Source organism: Notamacropus eugenii, chromosome 6 (assembly GCF_028372415.1).
Source record: "Notamacropus eugenii isolate mMacEug1 chromosome 6, mMacEug1.pri_v2, whole genome shotgun sequence".
Lineage (NCBI taxonomy): Eukaryota > Metazoa > Chordata > Mammalia > Diprotodontia > Macropodidae > Notamacropus > Notamacropus eugenii.
In genome coordinates this window covers 78,202,499-78,223,133 of record NC_092877.1, presented here as the reverse complement: position 1 = coordinate 78,223,133, position 20,635 = coordinate 78,202,499, and the positions used below count along the sequence as shown (strand labels likewise).

The window sequence follows — 20,635 nt, the reverse complement described above, 5'->3', positions numbered from 1 at the left end:
CTGCCTCTCCTTCCTAAAAACAAACTACTTGAAATAACTCTCAAATAGCTTTTATTTGACAGAGACACTTATATTTAATTTTTTAGTGATAACCTATTGCTCATTATTTAATCAACCCTTAATGTGTGATCTTTCACAATAAGCCTTTGTTTCCCTAGCACTTGGTACACTGTCGTACACAGTAGATGTCTGATATTCATTTACTGATTAATGAAACTTTTTGATTTAACAGTACATGTTAACTTCACTATGGTTCTTTCCTAAGACAAGGACACTGTACAAATAAAATGCAGCTGAACAAAATCCCTGAAATTATGTGTGCAAAGGGACAAGGGAAAACCCTAACCACTAATATATTAAGTGATACTAATGATGTAATTTTTATTTTTCATCAATTACAAAAATTAGAGATATTCTTTGGTGTTTGAATGTATTTGCTCTCATCAGTGTAGCTACTCTGCCATTTATCCATGCCTTCTCATCCTGTGATTCTTATTAATATCTTATATGAATCCTCCAGAGGATCTGTCCAACATACTTCTATTTTCCCACTATACAACAAATGAACCTTCTCTGACCACAAATGTCCTTGATGACATTCTTTATGGAACTGCTCCCATTTAAATCACTGCTGGTAATAAACACACTGCAGTACACTTGCACCTGTATTATGTCTTTCCATCTTGCTTTTCTGATTACCCTTAACTTTATTCTTACAAGACTACTATATTCCAGAATCTGTAGTCATATAATATCACTAGAGAAAACTGGAAGATTTGCTTTGGTAACATGGAGCAGACTGTGATTATTATAAGCTCTATGCAATTTCCCAAATGCTATACAGTTCACTCTCATCCTATTCAATTATGTGCTGAATTCACAGTCTATCTGAATTTCCGTATCAAGATCTATATGCCAATGGACTAAAACAAGGAGCTGCTGCATGTCATAATTTTCCAGATTATTCATTTGCTTTTTTTCCAATATGGTTTTTTAACCTAATTTCATTTGAGTAGTTATAGATATCACTGTTGAAGTCCTGTAGTACTGTTCAGGGCTGAAAACAATCAGCATAATGTAACTGACAAACAAGCAACTGTCAAACCTCAATACCTATATGGAACAAAAAAGGAAATATCCCTTCCATTTGGACTTTTAATCTCTCTCTGTCTCTCTCTCGGTTTCTCTCTTTCACACACACACACACACACATATACATACACACACACACACACACACACACACACACACACATACACACATACACACGTTATGCCTTCCTAAACATAGTTAAAAACATTGTTGAACAAATTATCACTATAGTTTCATCTATCAAAGAAGTTTTTAGTAGCTTTATCATCAACACATACATAAGAGGGAGGTGAAGGGAAGAGGCTTTGACCTTATACATTCATTCATTCATTCATTCATACTACTCAATCAACAAGTATTTATTAGATGCCTACTATGGGTCAGGCACCATGTGTCAGGTACTGGGAAAACAAGTATAAAAAACCCCTAATCTCTACTCAATAAGGAGTTCATATTCTCACAGGGAAGAAAATAAGGAGTTATATGGATATACACAGCATAAAGTACATAAGTACAAAGTAATTAAATGCAAGGTTGTTTGGGACAAAGGCCACTAGTAGTTGAAGTATAAAGAAAAGTTCCATGCAGAAGATATCTTGGTAGCATCTTAAAGGAAAAAAGGGACTCTGAAGCAGAGGTAAGGAAGATGGCCTTACTTCAAAAATGGCCACCACAAAGGCATCAACAAAGGAGATGAGAGCACCATGTATGAGGAACAAAGAAAAGGCCAGTCTCGCTGGATCATGGAGTGTGGGAAGGGGTATAATGTCCATTGAGACTGGAAAGATAAGTTGAGGGCCAGGCTGTATAGGTCCTTAAAAGCAAAGAGTTTATACTTGATCCAAGAAGCAACAGGAAACTCTTGGAGTTGCTGCAGAGTGCAACAGAAAAAGTGCCAGAGTCAGGAAAGATATCAGTCTGAATCCTCCTGACATGTCCGACTTGTGTGACCCTGAACCTTCCTGAGTCTCAGTTCCATCATCTATGAAACAGGACAGTAATAACTGCAGAACTTGCCTCACTGACCTGTGTTCACCAAGTGACAATGTTTCTATAAAGGACTTTGCATACTTTAGAGACCTATAAAGATGCCAGTCACTACTATTCTACAGTTAATTCATGCCTGTACCATTCTCATATTTTATGGACATGAAAAAGTGTAGGCAGGTAAATAATTACTGACATCTTCTCACTTACATTTTTTGTTAAAATACTTATGAGATCTTTCTTCACTCTTTTTAGAAAATCTCTCTTTGTGATTTCAGCCGAGGTAACTGAAGTGCCTTTTGTGAGAAATGGGCCAATTCCACCAGACTCCTGCTGCACAGACTCACTTCAACAGGCACAATTTGCTCTTCCCAACTTTATTTTCTTGCTCCCTCTTACCACTACTCCATGTAGCCTATTGGGCATTGGAGGGGAGAGGGAGGGCATCCAAATGCAATGGTTCTACTGTCAGATCAATTATAAGAGCAGATTTCTATAGATACCCAGTCTCTTTCATGTATTTGAGGTCTCCCACTATGAATGCTCTCATATTTTGGCTTAACTGATTATTAGCTTTCACCAGGCTTTTTCTCTTCCACTGCCTTTAGTTTTGTGACCTAATATACTTGTAATCTTCTTTCACTCTTCCATACAATTTTCAGTAAATGAGATTATATTCCAAACTGCAGCTGCCCTTGTCTGCCATCTCTTGCTAAGCAATGAGATCAAGTGTTTTTGATTTTATGCTTTTTTGTCATCTCCCATATAGCAATTATTTTGTAACAGTCAAATTCATAATGGTGGCAAGAAGACAATATCATTACTTTTGTCCATCTCCTATTTTTCAAAGCCAATGGCTTATTTAAATAGATCAAGTTAAAGCTGCTGCAACTATATACATTATCTCTTTCACATCTTCATCTTTTCTCCTGACTTGGTTTTTGGACCTTTATGCTAAGCAATCCAAGACCCAACTCTACATAGGTAGCTAACTCAGAAATAAGCCCCACATCAGAAACTGATTGTTAAAATACAATTAATTTCTCTTTTGTTTTGCTTAGTGTTTGACCTTCCCAGTGTCTTCCAATTCTTCTTGAAGAAAGTAATTAGGATTTGTAGGCATGAGGTCTCCAAGAAGTCTACAAAGTCTTGGACTTTTCTCATTTCTTAATCACAAACATTATTTAATAGTTTTTAAGATCTTCCTTGTGCCCACTTCCAAACTGAAATCATCAAATGTCAAAGTAAACGTTGACTTGGTTTGAAGGATGGTGTCAAGTTCTTCACAGAATTAGCATGGACAAACAGATGGTTATTTCAACAGACAATGGCTATCTCCTCCAGCCAAGGATCTTCTGTGGGTTCTCTAACAGCAGACACATCATCTTTAGGGACACATGTGAAGTCTTTCCAATTTGGCAGAACCAGCCAGTGCAAGTGCTCCAGTGACACAGGCTGCAACAACCCAGGGCTACCCCCAAACCACAATGTGGATTTTTGGGGGAGGAAAGAAATGAAACAAGGTAAGCTGGATGTACTTACAAAGGTGTAGAGATTTATGTGCCACATAATTACTAAATACCATAAAGTCCAAAAGAACTGAGAAAGCAGGCTAGGGAACGTCAAGCAAACAAACTAAATACAAGAAACTGCAAGGCCAAGTACAAAAAGAAAAGATAAAGAAAACATCTGCATATGTTCAATTACATTTCATTTCAGCAACATCTTTGCAGAAAGAATTTATTAAAATTTCATGAAGTCTCAGCTTTTTAAAAAATAATCAAATAAGCAATATTTAAGAACTCTAGCACATAGTATGAGCATAAAATTCTTTCTCGGAATAAAGTTTCTGCCAAAACTCCCTTCTGTGATAATAAAGATTTCTACAATAGTACTATCATTACTTTTTCCATCTGGTCTCCAAGCCAAAGATGTCACTTCTTTTCCAGTATTTTCATTTGGTGGCAAACTCCAAACCCGCTGAAAGTTTGCTAGTCGATGAAGTAAAACCTGAAAAATAGACAAAATGTCAGATATTTTTTAAAAGTTTCCTACTTTACATGTATAAAACAGATTCTTAAGATGGGTAATTTTAAATAATAAAAAAATATAAACCCAGTCAGTCACTAAGCATTTTTTAAGTGCTTACTATTTGCCAGGTACTGTGATTAATGTTAGGCATGTAAAGAAAGGCAAAAACACTGCTTCTGACCTCAAGATGCTCACACTCTAATGGGAGAGTAACATGTTAGTAGCTATATACATGCAATTTACATACAGACTAGAGAATAAGTAATCTCAAAGAGAAAGTAGTTGTAGCAAGAGGGCTACACTAGGAAAAATCTCTGCATAAGATAGAACTTGAGCTTATTAAAGCAAGCCAGTTATAAAAATTAAAATTCCTATTTTCTAAGTCATCTACTAGCTATGGATAGAACCCATAGTTATTCACAGATAGTACTGTCTGAAAGAACTGTAAAAAATATATGTTAAAAAACTGAAGAGAAGAGAAAGTAGAATTTAATTATGCACCCAAAAAATTATCTAACCTTTTTATGTCACTAGAAGGCCAACAATTAATATCATAAACGTAAATGTGCTCCAATATTAGTGTTGGGTATGCAAAGGAATATAAATATTCCTCTTTTCAGTCCATGACAATTAACACTACATCTAGCAGAACTGAAATTTAAAGTTTTTTAGCAATTTTAGTGTGCAGAATAATTACATATGCTTCAATGTATAAGCAACATAAGGTGGTTTTGTTGGTGACTCATTAACAAAAACAAGACTCCCTGAAGAAATATTAGTGCATCAAGAATCATTTAAAAATTAAAAAATACCCTGGAAAATTTTTAAAAAGGCAATTTCAGTTTTACAAAAGAAGGTTGGCAGCAGATGGCCTTAGTTTGAGGTAGACAGAGTACATTGCTTTCCTCAAACACCTGTTCCAATAAATCTTAATTCTGGCAGCACTTCAGATAGGAGCTTTTGTAGAAATAAATATTAGTAACCCAAATTATTTTATGACAGGAAAATCAGTACATTTTGGGAAAACCTGACAACACTACATATCCTTGAGTATGGTAACTATATAAAAGCAATTCTTAATCAGGTTTGCTTGAAGGACCTATTCGGCCGTCTGATGAAACCTATAGAACCTTCTTAGAATAATGTTTTTAAATGAATAAAACACATAAGATTACAAAGGAAACCAATTATATTGAAATGTAGTTATCAAAATATTTTTTAAAGTTCACTGAACTGAGGTTAATAACCCCTGCTCTAGAAAATCAGATCCCTGCTCTTTTAGTAATTGCTTCTTTACTAACAATCTTGACAATTTAGGCTTGTACTAGTTAGGGTTCAATCTAAAGGAAGTTTTTATACTTTAATGTTAGCCTCTAAAAGTTGATCATTTAAGAACTAGGGCATAGGATACTAGGACCCTAACAAGTAACAATCAATCAACAAGCATTTGTTAAGCACCTACTATAGACCAGGCATGGTACTAGGGACACAAACACAATAAATGAAATAATCCCTACTCCTATAGCATTTATAATCTGACAACATGGATATATTTAAGTATAAAAAAGAATAAATATAAAGAGAATAAATAAAAAAAGTAATTAACTACAAGGTAGTTTGAGAGAAATGGCATTAGCTGTTGAGTGGATTAAAAAAAGCTTCATGCTGAAAGTGGTATTTAAACTGCATTTTGAAGAAAAGAATTCTGTGAGGTAGAAATGAGGAGTAAGTGCATCGCAGTCATTGCGGACAGCTAGTGCAAAGGTATGGAGATTGGATATGGAGTATCACGTGTAAAGAACAGAGAGGAAGGCCAGTCTGGCTAGATCCCAGAAGTAATGTACCATGTGGGTGGAAAAATAGGTGGGGGTAAGGTTATGAAAGGTCAAGGCTGTAAACCTGGAAGACTGAAAGAATGATGATGTCTTTGACAAAAACTAAGACATCAGGAAGAGGGATGGGTTTGGGGAAAAGGATAGTGAGTTTTGGATGTGATGAATTTGAAATGTCTCTAGAAATCCAGTTTGCTTAAAAAATCAGTAAGTATTTATTACTACGTACTAGGCACTATGCTAGGGGATAGGGGTACAAATACAAAGAATAAACATGTCTATGCTCAAGTTGCTTACATGTATATGATATAAATATTGAAGTGTTCTTCAATACCTCTAGCATTTGTCTCCTCCTTTCACTCTGTCCATCACCCTATTTAAAACTCTCCAAAGCTGCCCTACTGAGTCAAAAAGATTCAGGTGCAATTATCATCTCTGACACATAAGAGCTGCATAACCATGAAATTAATTAACCCCTCAGCAACTCAGAATTGCCCATCAGTACTGGTGGAAGAAATTTTCTCAAATTCCTTACACAGATGAAATCAAAGGTCAAAAAAAGCCCAAGATCCTCCATAATGTAGTTCTCACTACAAGTAGCATCCCCTTCCAGACTCATGTCGCACTACTCCCCTTCACACATTCATAGACTCCTAAGATTTAAAGCTAAGAGCATTTATTAAGCATTGTGCGCATGAGACACTGAGCTACGCACTGAAGATATAAAAACAAAAGTGGAACTTTAGTCCCAGCTGTCAAAGAGCTTACATTTAAATGAGGAAGACTAAATGTATACATATAAGTATAAACATAACACATAGGGAATGAGTACAAGGTGACACTAGCATCTAGGAGGATAATAAAAAGCTTCATGTAGAGGAAGCTCTTGAACTGAATTTTAAAACAAGCAGAAATTCCAAGAGGCAGAAGTGATAAGAAAGTGTATCCCAGGTCTGGCATGTGCAAAGGCATGAAGATGGGAGACTGAACAGATACCTAAAAGTGAAAAGACTTGCTGAAGACTACATAGGGAGTAGGTGTTCGTGGGAACTGGGAAACAAACCCAACCATTTTTTTTTTTTTACCACAAATTCAATGAGACATTTTACAGGCCAACAAAATGACTTACTCCATTTTTTCCATACATATCCCCTGCTTTCTCACTCACTCTCTTCATTCTGGAATGCTCTTCCCTTGCATCTTTCTTTACCAACTGAACTCCTAAAAAGTCACTAAGGCCCAGTTGGAAAAACCTTCTCTAACTCTCTTTCCTGTTCCAGCATCATCCTCCCCAAAAAAAAACCAGAACATTTTGCACCTGGGAACGAATTACAATGTTGCCAAGTACTTGCTACATTACACCGGGTAAATCACTTGACTTGTCTGAGGCAAAGCAGAGACTTCACTTTTTTTTACTTTTCTCTGGATCCCCAGTACTTAGCGCAGTGTTTGAAGCACTTCATAGATGCCTGCTGACTGAACCTATTTCCTCATCTCCAAGGCAGATAACACAACCTTTTAACCTCATGTCTTGCATTGTAAAAGGGTTTTAGGTTTTTTTGGCCCTACCTTAGTCTTTTCGTATAGATATTTTAAAGGGCAGACAACTGGTAAAAGTGTAATGCGCAACTTTTTATATATTATTGAATTTTTTGGAAAATATTTCAACTTCGATGGGAAACCAAAAATGACACGATCATCAGGCCCATGTTGGCACCCCTCGCACATGCTTCCATTTCGGTACCTATTGTTTCTCCGTCTTACTACGCGACTGTGTTAGCTTTCTATATGAAAAAATCCTTAAACAGAAAAATATTAAAGTAAACTTGCTTTCTAATGAAAGATAACTTTTGACCTCTATGTCAATGTTTATTTTTGCAATGTTTTTCAGAAGCTTCTTCAGTGGATTGTGAGGAGAAGTGTTTGAGTTCATTGTGCTTCTCCCAGAGACTGGAAAGGTCCCTTCCCCGGAGAGCGGCTCTGGGGTATCATCATAGACCTGGAGCTGGAGGGGAAACTGAGGCCCGGGGAGGCTGGGGCGCTGTTGCGGGGGAGAGCATCCCCCGTCTTTCACTTACCTCCCCCACTTTGTTGGCTAAGGCAATGAGGTCCCTCTTGGGAGACCAGGCCATGAAAATGATCTCCTGGGGCAGCTGCTTCTCTCCCACCTGTCTGAAGGCCGGCATCGCGGGAGTCGGTCCTGCAATGACAAACCTCCCTCTTCAAACTGGACCGCGGGGTCCGCCAGACTCCCGAGGCAGCCGCCTCCCGGCCCCGCCCCCTCGCCTCCCGCGCAGCCGCATTACCGGGCAGGTTCGCTCCGTGGTGGCGCCAACCACGGCCGCGGATCCCGTGTTCCGGAGCGGAGCCGGCCTCGAGAGGCACTTCCGGGGTTGGAACTTCCGGCCGGAGCGCCATGCGCGTGCGCGATGTGGGTGACGCAGCGGCTCCAAGTGGCCACTCTCCCGGCCTGTGTAGAGCCCTCTTTAAGTCAGTTTCACCCCTTACCCTCGAGGAGCTTCCAGTCCAACAGCCGAGGAAACGTCACCGCTCGTGTGCGGAGGACCCGTCCTTACAGTCATGGCAGCGATGACGAGCAGCGCCTAAGATAAAAGGAGTGAAATCTCGTCAGTTTCCAAAGGAAGCCAATTACGGTGAAATAATTAATAAAACATTTTTTCTTTGAAGTTCGTGAGCTCCGGGGGAAGAGCTTGTTGTAGAAATCATTGCTGCTGTTTGATTATTTGCACCCTCCGGCCACGCAGCGAGCCCCTTGGGATTCCTTCTCGCTGGGGTTCAAGCTGTAGGGAAGCTTTTATACTTTAATAGCTGCTTTTTCAAAAACTGGAACAGCCCGGACCATGTGCTGTGCAAAGGGCAGGCTGCAGACCACTATTCTAAATAAGGCAGGCAACCTCATATTTTATAAAATTTCGCCCCATCTCTCCTAAAAACGAAGGCTTGGTTTTCCTAAAGCCCCGTGCTTGGACCTGGAATGCTCTGTCTTCTCCACTCCTCCCGACTAAAATCCCCCAGGAAGGCTTCCCCAGCCCCTCTTGATTTCGGTACCTTCCAGGTGCTCCTGAACATAGTTTACTCTGTGTGTGTGTGGGCACATATACATATGTGTGTATATGCACGTATATATATAGGTGTGTGTGTTTGCATGTTGTCTCCCACCTGAGTTTGTAAGCTACTTAAGGGCTGAAACTTTCTTTTGTCTCTTTCTGTATCCCGGGTGCTTAGCACGATGCCTGGCATACGGAAGATATTTAATAAATGCTTATTGAATGAGTGAATTATGCCATCATTCACCATCTTCAACGTTGAATGTCATCGCATGTCAAACTCACAAAGTGTTGAGAACTGTTAGGTGCCTATAAATCTGCTGAAAGATGTGCCTTTTCCAAAATAACAGAGTATATGAGTTAATAGGATATTCCTTTTGGAAATTCCATGTAACTACGGTATGTAAGGAGGATTTTGTTATCTTTTTTAGTTTAGTTTCTCAGGGTCTATGGCCATGGGAATGTCCAGTTTCCAAGTGTTACATAGTAACTGCTAAAAGTCTCAAGAATTCTAGATTGTAGTTCTTAGAATCATACTGAGGCTGCACCGTGAGATAGGGGAGTGACAGAATTGATATTTACTACGATTGTGCTGAATGACAATGTTGCTAAAGTTAACTTGTGAACTTCATGTTGGCATGATGCCTTCTTTGTCTGATTGCCCTATAAAGCAGGTGGGCACTGGTGGGGGGGGGGGATTTCATGTCCATGGGGGAAAACCCCAGGGAACCCATAGGGGATTCTGTGTGTGCCTCAAGGGGCCCCTCACCGAGGACTGAGGGGAATTAGGGAAGTGCACAAGTGTGCCTGTCTGGATTGACCCCATTGAGAAGTAGTTGCCCCACCCCTGCTTCTTGCCAGCCCCTCCGAGAAGGAGGGAATGCTGTAGGAGCTGGTTGTCCCACAGCCCCTCTAAGAAGCCTAGAGGAAAATAAAGCTGATTATTAGTCCCTCCAAAGCTGCCTGCCTGTCTGACCAGATCAAGAGTGAACCTGTTAAGAAGCTGGAATCCAAAAACTCCAGTGCCTCCTGGGTGTTATCTGTGAAACAACTGCCAAAGTAGCTTGCTTTTAAGTACTACTGGTGAGTAGGGTGATTAGGCATATTCTAGTGGAGAGGTTCTTAACCTTTTTTGTGTCATGAAAGCATTTGGTAGTTTGGTAAAAATCTATGGATCCCTTATAGAATAAGGTTTTTAAATGCATTAAATACAAAAAGTATAAGGGAGAGTATAAAATTACATAAAGATGTAATTTTCCCCCATCCAATTTCAAGGACTCTCTCAAATCTATCCCTGGTGGATATCTTGGTGGGGGAAGTCTATCAAAGACCTCAGTTTAAGAACCCCCTAGTCAAGAAAATGTTCCTTCTACCAAAGTAATGTGGACTTTCAAAAGCCTTAATTGGACTAAGCACATCAACAATAAGTTTAATGTATGTATAATATGTATAAATTAATGTTTAATATGTCCCATGCATGAGAATGCCCTTTGTCTTGAAGTGAGACAGAATAAAAATCTCTAGCCTCTTCTCCTCCTACTCCCAAGGCAGACTTGAATTTCTTTCAAAAGGGAAAGCAGGAACTTGGGGCCAGAAGCTCAGTTTACTATTTTTGAGGTGATAAACAAAGCACATTGGGGAAGAATTGCCATGGTGAGTAAGGTTTCTTGCAGGAGAGAAGCAGAAAGTTTTGTTATCTGAAAATCAATCTGCTTCCCCCAAATTAAACAATCAAGAGGAGTTGTGAGGCTTCTAGGACTATTTACATGACAACGCTGGAGTTGTTAGACTGGAGAAAAATTTTTGAGAATTTTAAATAGTTCAGGTCATCAACAAGAATTGTGAATAAAAGTTACCTCTTTAATGTCAGTTTTATTCTTAGTATTCGTTTTGGTAGTCAAAGGGTTAAACTGCTGGAGCACTGAGATAGGAGAGAATTTTTAAATTTTTTATTTCCTTTTATTACTATTTGGGGTGGGGGGAGAATGGGGTCAGGACTGTTTCTCCTAGTTAGTTTATTGAGCAGGCTGAAGCCTATCTCATAATATGTGAAATTTTACTTAAAGCTTGAAACATTCCTCAGAGAAGCAGAAAAAGGGAGTCATGGCTTCTGGAAGTAATTTGACTTAACTCATTTGAGGGAGAATTCACTTGACTATAGGCATGTAAATCTCCCCTCTCAATCAGCCCATTTCGAACCCTTTAAATGTGGTTTAATTTGTAATCTGACTTAATTTACTTATAGAGTCCGTTTAACTAGGTTTGTCTCCTTAGGCGATGTAGGAGAATATAATTCTGCTTAACTGAATTTAAGTTTTATGACCTTGCATGAGGCATAGGATTATGAATATGTATATATTTTTTAAAATTTTTATGGCTTAAGAGGATGTATGAGATTGCTATATGTAAAAGAATTATTTCTCTGTCTCTCTTATGTAACTTTGTCTATAAAAAGCCTTGTTAGAGTCCTAATCTTTGTTCGGGGTTATTTTTTTTAAGTCCTGAACCCGTGCTTAAATGTAATAAAACAAGGTTTTTACCTTTATAATTCCTGCGTTATGGTAGATTTATTTCAGCAGCAGTAACTTACCCCATGAACTCAGAGGAGATATTTCTCCCATAACAATCAAATGGAGTCAGGCTCCCTGGATATAAAAGAGAAGCCCTCACAATGACATTTGTAAAAACCTAGGTAGCTTTATTTGATGTGTCTATCTATCTATCTAGACAGACAGGGGTAGCTAGATGGTGCAGTGGATAGAGGGCTGGGCCTGGGCTAAGACTCACCTTCCTGAGTTCAAATCTAGCCTCAGACACTAGCTGTGTGACCCTGGGCAAATCACTTAACCTTGTTTGCTTTAGTTTCCTCATCTGTAAAATGAGCTAAAGAAAGAAATGGCAAACCACTCCACTATCTTTGCCAAGAAAACCCCAAATGGGGTCAAAAAGAGTCGGACAGGACTGAAAACCATTGAACAATCTATCTGCCTTTGGTCTTGAATTGTGATTTCATTAGCGTAAGGAACTCCAGTGAGGAAATTCCATCTACCAATGAAGAGCTGCAACTAACTCTTTTAGGACATTTTCATCCTAGAGAATTGCCTGGGGCATTAAGAGACTGAGTGATTTGCCCAGGGTCACACAAACATGATGTGTGACTGATCACACCAGGAAGGGTTATTGTAAGGATCAAATAAAATGTTTGTAGAAGTGTTTGGCACTGTGCCTGACATATCATAGGTGTGATCTGTATAAATGTGTATTCACTTCCCTCTACTGACCCTTAATGCAGTCTGAAAGAGGTGCAGAATCCCAAAGGGCAACACAAGAAAACCTCCAGACAGAACAAAATTGGCAGAATGGAGTCTTTTCCCTGAAACCAGGACCCAGTTTTTCAACACCATAACTCTTCTGCTTAGGCTATATGACTGGAAATGATGCAGCCTCTGAAGAATTAAAGACAGAGGTCACCCAAAGAGCAATGGAGAAACATATGGTGGGTGTGAGTAGAATGCAACTAGGAATTACATGGGAGAAGGGGTGTAAAAGATGCTATGGGATGACCAGAAGAGCAGCAGGGTCAGTCGTAGCAAGATGGCCTGTGTGTTCCACCAGTATCCAAGCAGTGTCCTGCTTAGACTAAGCATGTTTGAAGGAAGTCATGTGACTTCCATTACGTAGTAGACTGGCTCTAGATTGAAAGTCAGAAGATCTAGGTTTGAACACTGGATCTGCCGCCGTACTCTCTGGGTGAACTTGGGCAACTTTGCTTCTCACTTTCCTTGTATGTAAGGTGAAGGGACTATATAAGATGCAGTTAAAGATGTTAAACTGGTTGAGTACTGAGATGGGAGGTATCTGTGCATAGTGTTATGAGAATTTTTACATTTTTTATTTCCTTTTATTAATATTTTGGGCATGGGAGGGAATGGGGTCAGAATTGTTTCTTCTAGTTAGGTTTTTGAGCTCTAGGTATATGATTTTATGACTAAGTATCCTCTGAGATTCCTTCCAGAACTAAATCTAAGCCTATGACTATGCTAATGAATATCCATAATATTAGCAGGGTTAAAGCAGGGGCAGGACATTTATCCAAAGTGGAAATTGGACTACTATGTACAACAGTGCATATGAGGGGAAGCTAGGCGGTACAGTTGATAGTGTTGGAACTGAGCTCTATGTGATCTTAGGCAAGTCATTTAACCTCTGTTTGGTCCTCAACTATAAAACTGGGATAATAAATAATACCCAGTTTCCAGGGTTGTTGGGTAGATAAAATGAGAAAATATTTGTAAAGTGCATTGCACACTGCTTGGCATACAGCAGGTGATATGTAAATACTAGGCTAGCTATTATTATTGGCAGGCTTGTTCCCTGTAGCTTTTTTTTTTTTTGCCGGATTTATGGAGGCTCAATATAAGTCCTTCCTGTGCAGTACTAAGAAATGGGGATGGATAAAAGAGAGCAACAACATTTGCATAAATTTCAGTAGTATCCTTTGTTTTCTTTTTGGCCACTCAATGATTTGGTTTCTTAACAAATACAGACTCTTTCCCCTTGTGGGAAGTGTATAGTGGAAAGAGCATCGGAATAGTCAGAAGACCTTGCTTTCAGTTCCAGATCAGCCAATTATTATATATTATCTTGAACGAGTCAAAATTTCTGATCCTTTAACAACTATGGATAATGGCAGAGTTCTTGACCAAATGAGAGACAGAAAGGATAACAGTAGAGAAAATAAACAATTTTGATTACATAAAATTGGAAATCCATAGTTAAAATTTATTTCTAAAGAGCTTGTCGATTCTGAACTTAAACACCAAATAAAATAGACATTTTCATATACATAGGTCCTCATCCAGGTCATCAGGCCCATTTACCCTGAGTATCCCAAAGGACCCTGTCCTTAGCCCTCTTCTCTCCTCCCTCTATACTACTTTACTTGGTGACCTTATCATCTGCCATAGATTTAATTATCATCTCTATGAAAATGATTCTCAAATCCACCTAAACTGCTAACTTCCTCTCTGCTGATATCCAATTGTCTTTCAGACATCTCAAACTGGATGTCCAGCAGACATCTTAAATTCAGCATGTCTAAAACTGAACTTGTTATTTTTACCTCTAAATCCTATATCCCTACCTCACCCACCCCACCTTTGCCATCTTCCTAACCTTTCTATTCTTTCAAGGGTAATCTCATCATCCCAGTTCCTCAGCTTACAATCTAGACTCCTCACTATCTCTCACTCCCCAAATCCAATTGCCAAGGTCATCAATTTCCCTTCTGCAACATCTCTTATATATGCCTCCTATATATGCCTCCTTCTCTCCTCTGACACTACTACCACTCTAGTGCAGGGCCTCATCACCTCATGCCTGGACTGCTGAAATATTGTTAGATCTACCTGCCTGAAGTATCTCCTCACTCCAATCCATCCTCCATTCAGTTGCCAAAATGTGATTTTCCTAAAGTGCAAGTACGATTCGTGTCACCCTCTACCAATAAATTCCAGGGGCTCCCTTTAGGATCAAATATGAAAACCTCTGTTTGGCATTTGAAGCCCTTCCCTCTTTCCCTCCCTCCCCTATTTCCAACTTCTTACACCTTACTCCCCATCATCTACTTTTTGATAGGGTGCCACTGGCTTTCTCTTGGTTCCACAAACATCTGGGCATTTTCTCTGGCTGTCTCCTCATGCCTGGAAGGCTTTCCTTCATCATCTCCACCTAATGGCTTCCCAGACTTCCTTGAAGTCCCAACTAAAATCCGAGCTGCCATAGGACACCTGTTCTAATGCCTCTGAATTCTAGCATCTTCCCTTTTAAAATTATTTTCTGCCTGTAGTTTGTTTGTTGTCTCCCCATTAGACTATGAGTCCTTAAGGCAGAGACTATTGTGCAACTTTTTGTATCCGCAATGCTTGGCGTGGTGCCTGGCACACAGTGGGTAGTATTTACGAACTGACTCACTAAATGAAACTGCAGATCTCTATTATGTACAACTTCCTTTCTAAAATACAGATATTATATATGCATATAATAAATTCAACATTCCCTTTCATACTTGTCCTATTTGTGATTCTTTCTGTTCTTCCTTTTGCTCTCTTTTGTACATTTTACTTAAAAAATGCTTCAATGACCCTCTTTTATTTTTTGCCATCCTACCCCAATTCTTTTTCTCCCTCCAACTCCCTTCTCAATGGAAAAGTAAAAGCATTTTGTAAATTGCTAAGCAATCTGCAAACGTAAAATGGTACTATGGGGTAATGGACTCAAATCAAGAAAGTAGGATGTTTTAAGAATCCCAGTTACTAAGCAGATGAATGGATTGAATTTACCTTTCAAAATATTGAGATCCGATCTGTTTGGTTTATATTGCTGCTATCTCCTACAATCCGTCTCAGATCACAAATCCTAAATTGCTTCAGACAGTAAGAATAACTTCTGGTCTCTGCAGTGACTCTTGTGGATGAACCTTACATGATTTAACCTAAATTGTCTTGATTTACTAATGAAAAACCTCTCATTTAAAAAATGAAGTTTTGTTTTGTTTTGTTTTTAATATAAGTGATTTTCAAAGAGCGTGCCATGCATGAGTTATGTTAAGTGTGCTGTGAAGTTGTGGATTTTGTCATTGAAAAAAAAGTATAAATTATTTTAAAATAAATCTTACTTATTCATCATACATTGCATGGGAAGAATAGTTTTCTCACAACAAACAAAACTTGTCTAACTACCCTAACCTCAAAACACATCAGACTTTGAACTCCCAAAGACCTCAACAAAAACAGCTGCTATTATTTGAAGAAAAACTGCAGATGCTCCAGTCTCCTTATTCTCCCATGTTACCAACTTAACTGCTCAATGTGCCATGATTCCTTCCTACAAAGAATGCAAAAAGTTTGAGAACCGTTGTTTTACATTCTCTCAAGTACTTGCTAGGAGAATTAAATCCCCTACTCAAATGGAAAGTTGTTAGGATTTCAAAATTTAAAATTGTGTAATTTTCACAGCATCATAGAATTTCAAGTTATAAAGAACCTCCTAGCTATCTAGCCAAAACCATATCTGGAAAAGAATCCCCTCTCCAACATGCCTGAAAAGGGATTATCCCAATTCTGCTTGAAGACCTCCAGTGAAGAGGAAGCAGACTTTCAGAGTAAGCATTTTCAGCAAATACTACAAACCAGGGCTTGATTTATTGGTTTGTTGGTTGATTAGATTTAAGAAAGTGGCGAAAATTTTAATAATACAGATTACCCTAAAAAATGTATTGTGAATACATTTTTTTTTGAGAGCCAGTTAGTTGTTAAGCATTTACCAGCACTCCCTTGGGAGGAAGGCAGTACCATCTAAGGCAGTCCATTTAACTTTTCGACAGCTATAATTGCTGGGATGCTTTTCTTTTCCTTTTTCTAAGCTGAAATCTGCCTCTCTGTAACTTCTACTGATTGCCTCTAACTCTTTCCTTAATGGCCAAGCAGAACAAGCTGAGTCCCTATTCCATGTGAAACCCCTTCACATACTTGTATCAACCTGCCCTGATACTTAATCCTAAAGTACTCTGGGTACCCCACTGGCTCCTGGCCACTGCCATCTGACATGCTCATGTACCCTAAGGGCGCCCCAGTGAAGTCGTCAGCATCAAATATGAAATCCTGTTTGGCATTTGATGCCCTTCAAAACCTTCCCCCAAGACCCTATTTTTCCAAACATTTTACACCTTACCCCTCCTCCCCAATCCATTCTTTGATACATGACACTGGCCTTCTTGCATTTCCACAAAAATCTCCTGAGTTCCAGGTCTTTCCATCCACCATGCAGCTGAAGTCTTATTATATGTGTTGTTTCCCCATATTAGGGTGAACTTCTTAAGAAGCTCTCAATGTTTTCTTTATCAATCTCCAGGACTTGTCCCAGGGCTTGGCACCTAGTAAGCACTTAACAAATGTTTTTTAATTCATTTATTCTCAACAAGCATTTATCACACATTTATATTATATGTCAGGCACTGTTAAAGGGATTGTTAAAGACAGAAATGAAAATAACTGCCTTCAAGGAGTTTACATTCTGTCTAGGGAGACTGATAGACTCTCACTCACCCCACATATCCAGTCAGTTGCCAAATCTTGCTGTTTTTACCTCAACAGAATTTCTGGCATCTAACTCCTATGTCTACTAACACAGACAACACCTTAGTTCAAGGACATTATCATCTCCTGCCTGGACTATTGCGGTCCCCTAATTGTCCCTTGCCTCAAGCCTCTCCCAACTCAAGTCCATCCTCCATGATTTTCCTTAAGCACAGATTTGACCATGTAAGAGATACCATACATGAATAATCCACAAAGGAAGCAGGCTAGTCATGAATGAAACTGAGAAATAACACGTTGATGGGTAGCTGGCACTCATAGCTAAATAATTTTAAGAGAACTACAGTAAGATGTCTAGTGCAATAGACAGATCCTCTATAGAGACTTTAGAGGGACAAGGATAAGAATTCCACTATATGTAAAGACATGGTAAGGAGCTGCTCTTGCAAAAAAAAAAGCATAGCCATCAAAGTAAGCTCACAGAATTTCCACGAGAATGTAAAATATAGAGGAAATAAAATGTAAGGAAAACTACTTTTGGATAGAGATAGATAGCTGGTAGGACCACGATGTATAAGTTTGAAAAGAAAATAGAAATGATCCAACACTAATATCAGCAAATATCTAAACATTTTTGCTTTAAAAAATGATCTATTAATAAGGTAACTACTTCAATCTTTACATTTTTAGCGCATTCTTTCAAAATGTTGATTCATATCAGATGCCATCTGAAAACAATGATATACGCTCATTGTACTTCTCAAGGGAGCTTTAAATGCATGACTGTTGCTGTTATTTAATGCTTTGGGTCAAAATTTGTGGAAAAAAAATCGACATTACTATTTCAAAATCTTATTATTACACTTTTAATGGTCATTATAGACAAAATATTATAGGTTTTCACATTTATCCTTCTCTAGATTCTGCTATATTAATCATGCCTAACTACAGAGTAAGGGGCTTTAAGTACTGAGATTTTTAGAAATAAAGTGACCAAGAGAACAACCCAACCAAACAAAGAATCTGGGTTCTTAACAAGTTCACCATAGCTCTTATCTACTTGATGAAGCATTCTTAACCATGGGTCCATGAACTTAAAAATTAAAAAAAAAAAAATTGATAAATATATTTAAATACAATCAGTTTCTTTAATAACTTACAAATTTTGTTTTATGCATTTTAAAGACATCATTCTGAAAAAGGGTTTATAGATCCCAAAGGGAACCCTGACACACAAAAAGGTTAAGAACACCTATATTAGAGAGAGCATACTGCCTGACAATATTAAGTTTCTCAAGGTACACATCTCTGAAAGTAGCAGAATTCAAGTCCAGGATAGCACTTTCAGAAAATGGCTCCAAAGGTTAAGCTGTAAATCTTATTCTCAGGTCACTGGACATTTAGGAGCAAGGATATTGATGTCCTCTTTTCTTCCTTTTTCTTTTTCCTTGTAACAGCTGCATGATTCATAGATTGTCCTTTAGTGGTCTCCATTTTCATCTTGTTACTTTTTTTTTTTGCTTCTGTCTCCTGACAGCCCTGCAAAACAAGGTGTTAAATTATGTTATAGAAAAAGCATAGTGAATTACAAATATGTTGCCATCCAATTAACCAGCTAACCAAATAAGCAAGTACAAGAGTTGAAAGAATTTACTGTACAATATATGCCCATAAAATTCTAACAGTAATAACAAGGAGTTAGAAGTCTGAGCAAGCAAAACGTTGTTTGGGAAAACAAATTTCTTTGAAAGATGGTTACTAGTGATTCAGATCTGTCTATCTAGGACAAACAGCACAGAGTTAAACAGACAGGCCAATGAAAAACTATTTTTTAACATCCACACTGCTCAGCTCAGCACTTCAATCTTCAAATCCTTGAATTACATTTTCCAGAAAAAGGACTAAGACTTGGGAAGTTAGCAGAGTGAAAAAAAATGCAAAAGCATAACAGATGGGGATGACAATTGAAGGGCCCATTTTATAAGTTCTCCAGTTAATTTTCCATTCCTTATTAAATCCAACAACTCTGATAAATGCTATACAGAATACATAAAATATATGTTCACTGTCTCCTGGAAGCTTGCAGTTATTTTAAAGCAATGAATAATAAATACCAATGACCCAAAGAAGGACAACTTGAAACTTGCCCTATAGGAGTATGAAACCAGAGTAAAGAACACTGAACTTTTCACTCTACTGTTCTCCAAACTGAGATTAGATTGTTAGCCCTTTGAGGGCAGGGGCTGTCTTTTGCTTCTTTTTATATAGCATCTGGCACATAGTAGGCACTTAATAAAAGTTTACTGATGGATTGACATGAGCCAATTACATTGACATGGCTAAGAAAGATTTCACACAAACATAAAAGAATTTTGTAGCTTATTATCATATTTCTGAAGAAATTTGTATGCTTAGGAATTTGTCTCTGGCACAGTCTGACAGCAGTGTCCACTTCCCATGGTTATTCTGTAATAAAAAGAATTGGATTCACTTTTCACAAAAGACAGCAAGTTCCAAGATACCAAAGGCAAGGCTTTTCCTTGATGTGTCAAAGGTGGTAACACCTACATCAAGGGCTCAAGTGTATTTAAAGACTTCACAAGCTTGTCAGCTACTCCAACTCAGCTTGTATCTGATTCCTTTATCTCCTCACTGTGGTTTTCCCATCCTCCCTTAGAAGCTATGTACTTTTGATTGAAAGGGTCTAGGTCACTGATAGAAGGTAAGTGAAGAAAAAAGAGAACAAAATGAAAAAAGTATAGAAAGGCAATACCATGCTTCACTTTAAAACTACTTAATAACAGTGTCTTTTTAAGCAAACGCAAGATTTTATAAATTTCATTCTAAATATAAAACTATCCCCCAAATCTAAATGTGACCCTCAGGAAAAATACTAATGAAGGCCACTACTATAAACTGCTCGGGGGAAAGAATGCCCAAATCTTCTGCAGGCCAATGTTTTCTGCTCAGGTGGCCTGTGTTCCATACAGGTCTCCAGGAAAACAAAGAGGCTTTTTACTGCTATGCTACCATGTTCTACTAGATTTTTAAAAACAAGTTACTGATTAAGCTTGGAAACTTTTATCCTAAATATTTCCTCTTCTTCTGTTGTTGTTGTTCAGTTGTTTCAGTCAAGTCTGACTCTTTTTGACCCTCACTTGAGTTTTCCTTGGCAAAGACACTGGAGTGATTTGCCATTTCCTTCTCCAACTCTTTTACACATAAGAAAATTGAGGCAAACAGAGTTAAGTGACTTGCCTAGGGTTACACTGAGGCCAGATCTGAACTTCCTCCAGGCCTGGCATTCTGTCCATAGCACTACCTAACTGCTCTAAATATTTTCCAGTCTAGCTAAATATGGTAAGTGTCTTGAAAATACCTAGCCAAATAGAACAAAAATATTTAGCAAGTACATTTAAACATCCCAGCCAGCCCTCTTAGCATTCACTTGTTAATTCTCAGCCTCTTGGAAGTAAACAGGAGCAGACAAAAAGCATGGCAGTGGAATAATGGTGAGAGTTTAGCATTC

General features: G+C 38.4%; 2 protein-coding genes across 4 annotated transcripts in view; both read right to left on the bottom strand.

Annotated features, from left to right (window-relative positions):
- The window catches only part of ANAPC4 (anaphase promoting complex subunit 4), a 44,061-nt gene extending 35,442 nt beyond the window's left edge, over window positions 1-8,619 (bottom strand). For both annotated transcript variants that reach the window (XM_072620394.1, XM_072620393.1), the window contains exons 1-3: window positions 8,249-8,619; window positions 8,021-8,142; window positions 3,984-4,089 (exon numbers count right to left, since the gene is read on the bottom strand). In XM_072620394.1, coding sequence (XP_072476495.1) covers window positions 3,984-4,089; window positions 8,021-8,142; window positions 8,249-8,360 — 340 coding nt within the window. In that variant the 5' untranslated portion in view covers window positions 8,361-8,619. The remainder of the gene's footprint in view (window positions 1-3,983; window positions 4,090-8,020; window positions 8,143-8,248) is intronic.
- A 9,329-nt stretch (window positions 8,620-17,948) lies between these two features.
- ZCCHC4 (zinc finger CCHC-type containing 4) overlaps window positions 17,949-20,635 on the bottom strand; it is a 63,437-nt gene continuing 60,750 nt past the window's right edge. For both annotated transcript variants that reach the window (XM_072620396.1, XM_072620395.1), the window contains exon 13: window positions 17,949-18,645. In XM_072620396.1, the coding sequence (XP_072476497.1) occupies window positions 18,603-18,645 (43 nt within the window). In that variant the 3' untranslated portion in view covers window positions 17,949-18,602. The remainder of the gene's footprint in view (window positions 18,646-20,635) is intronic.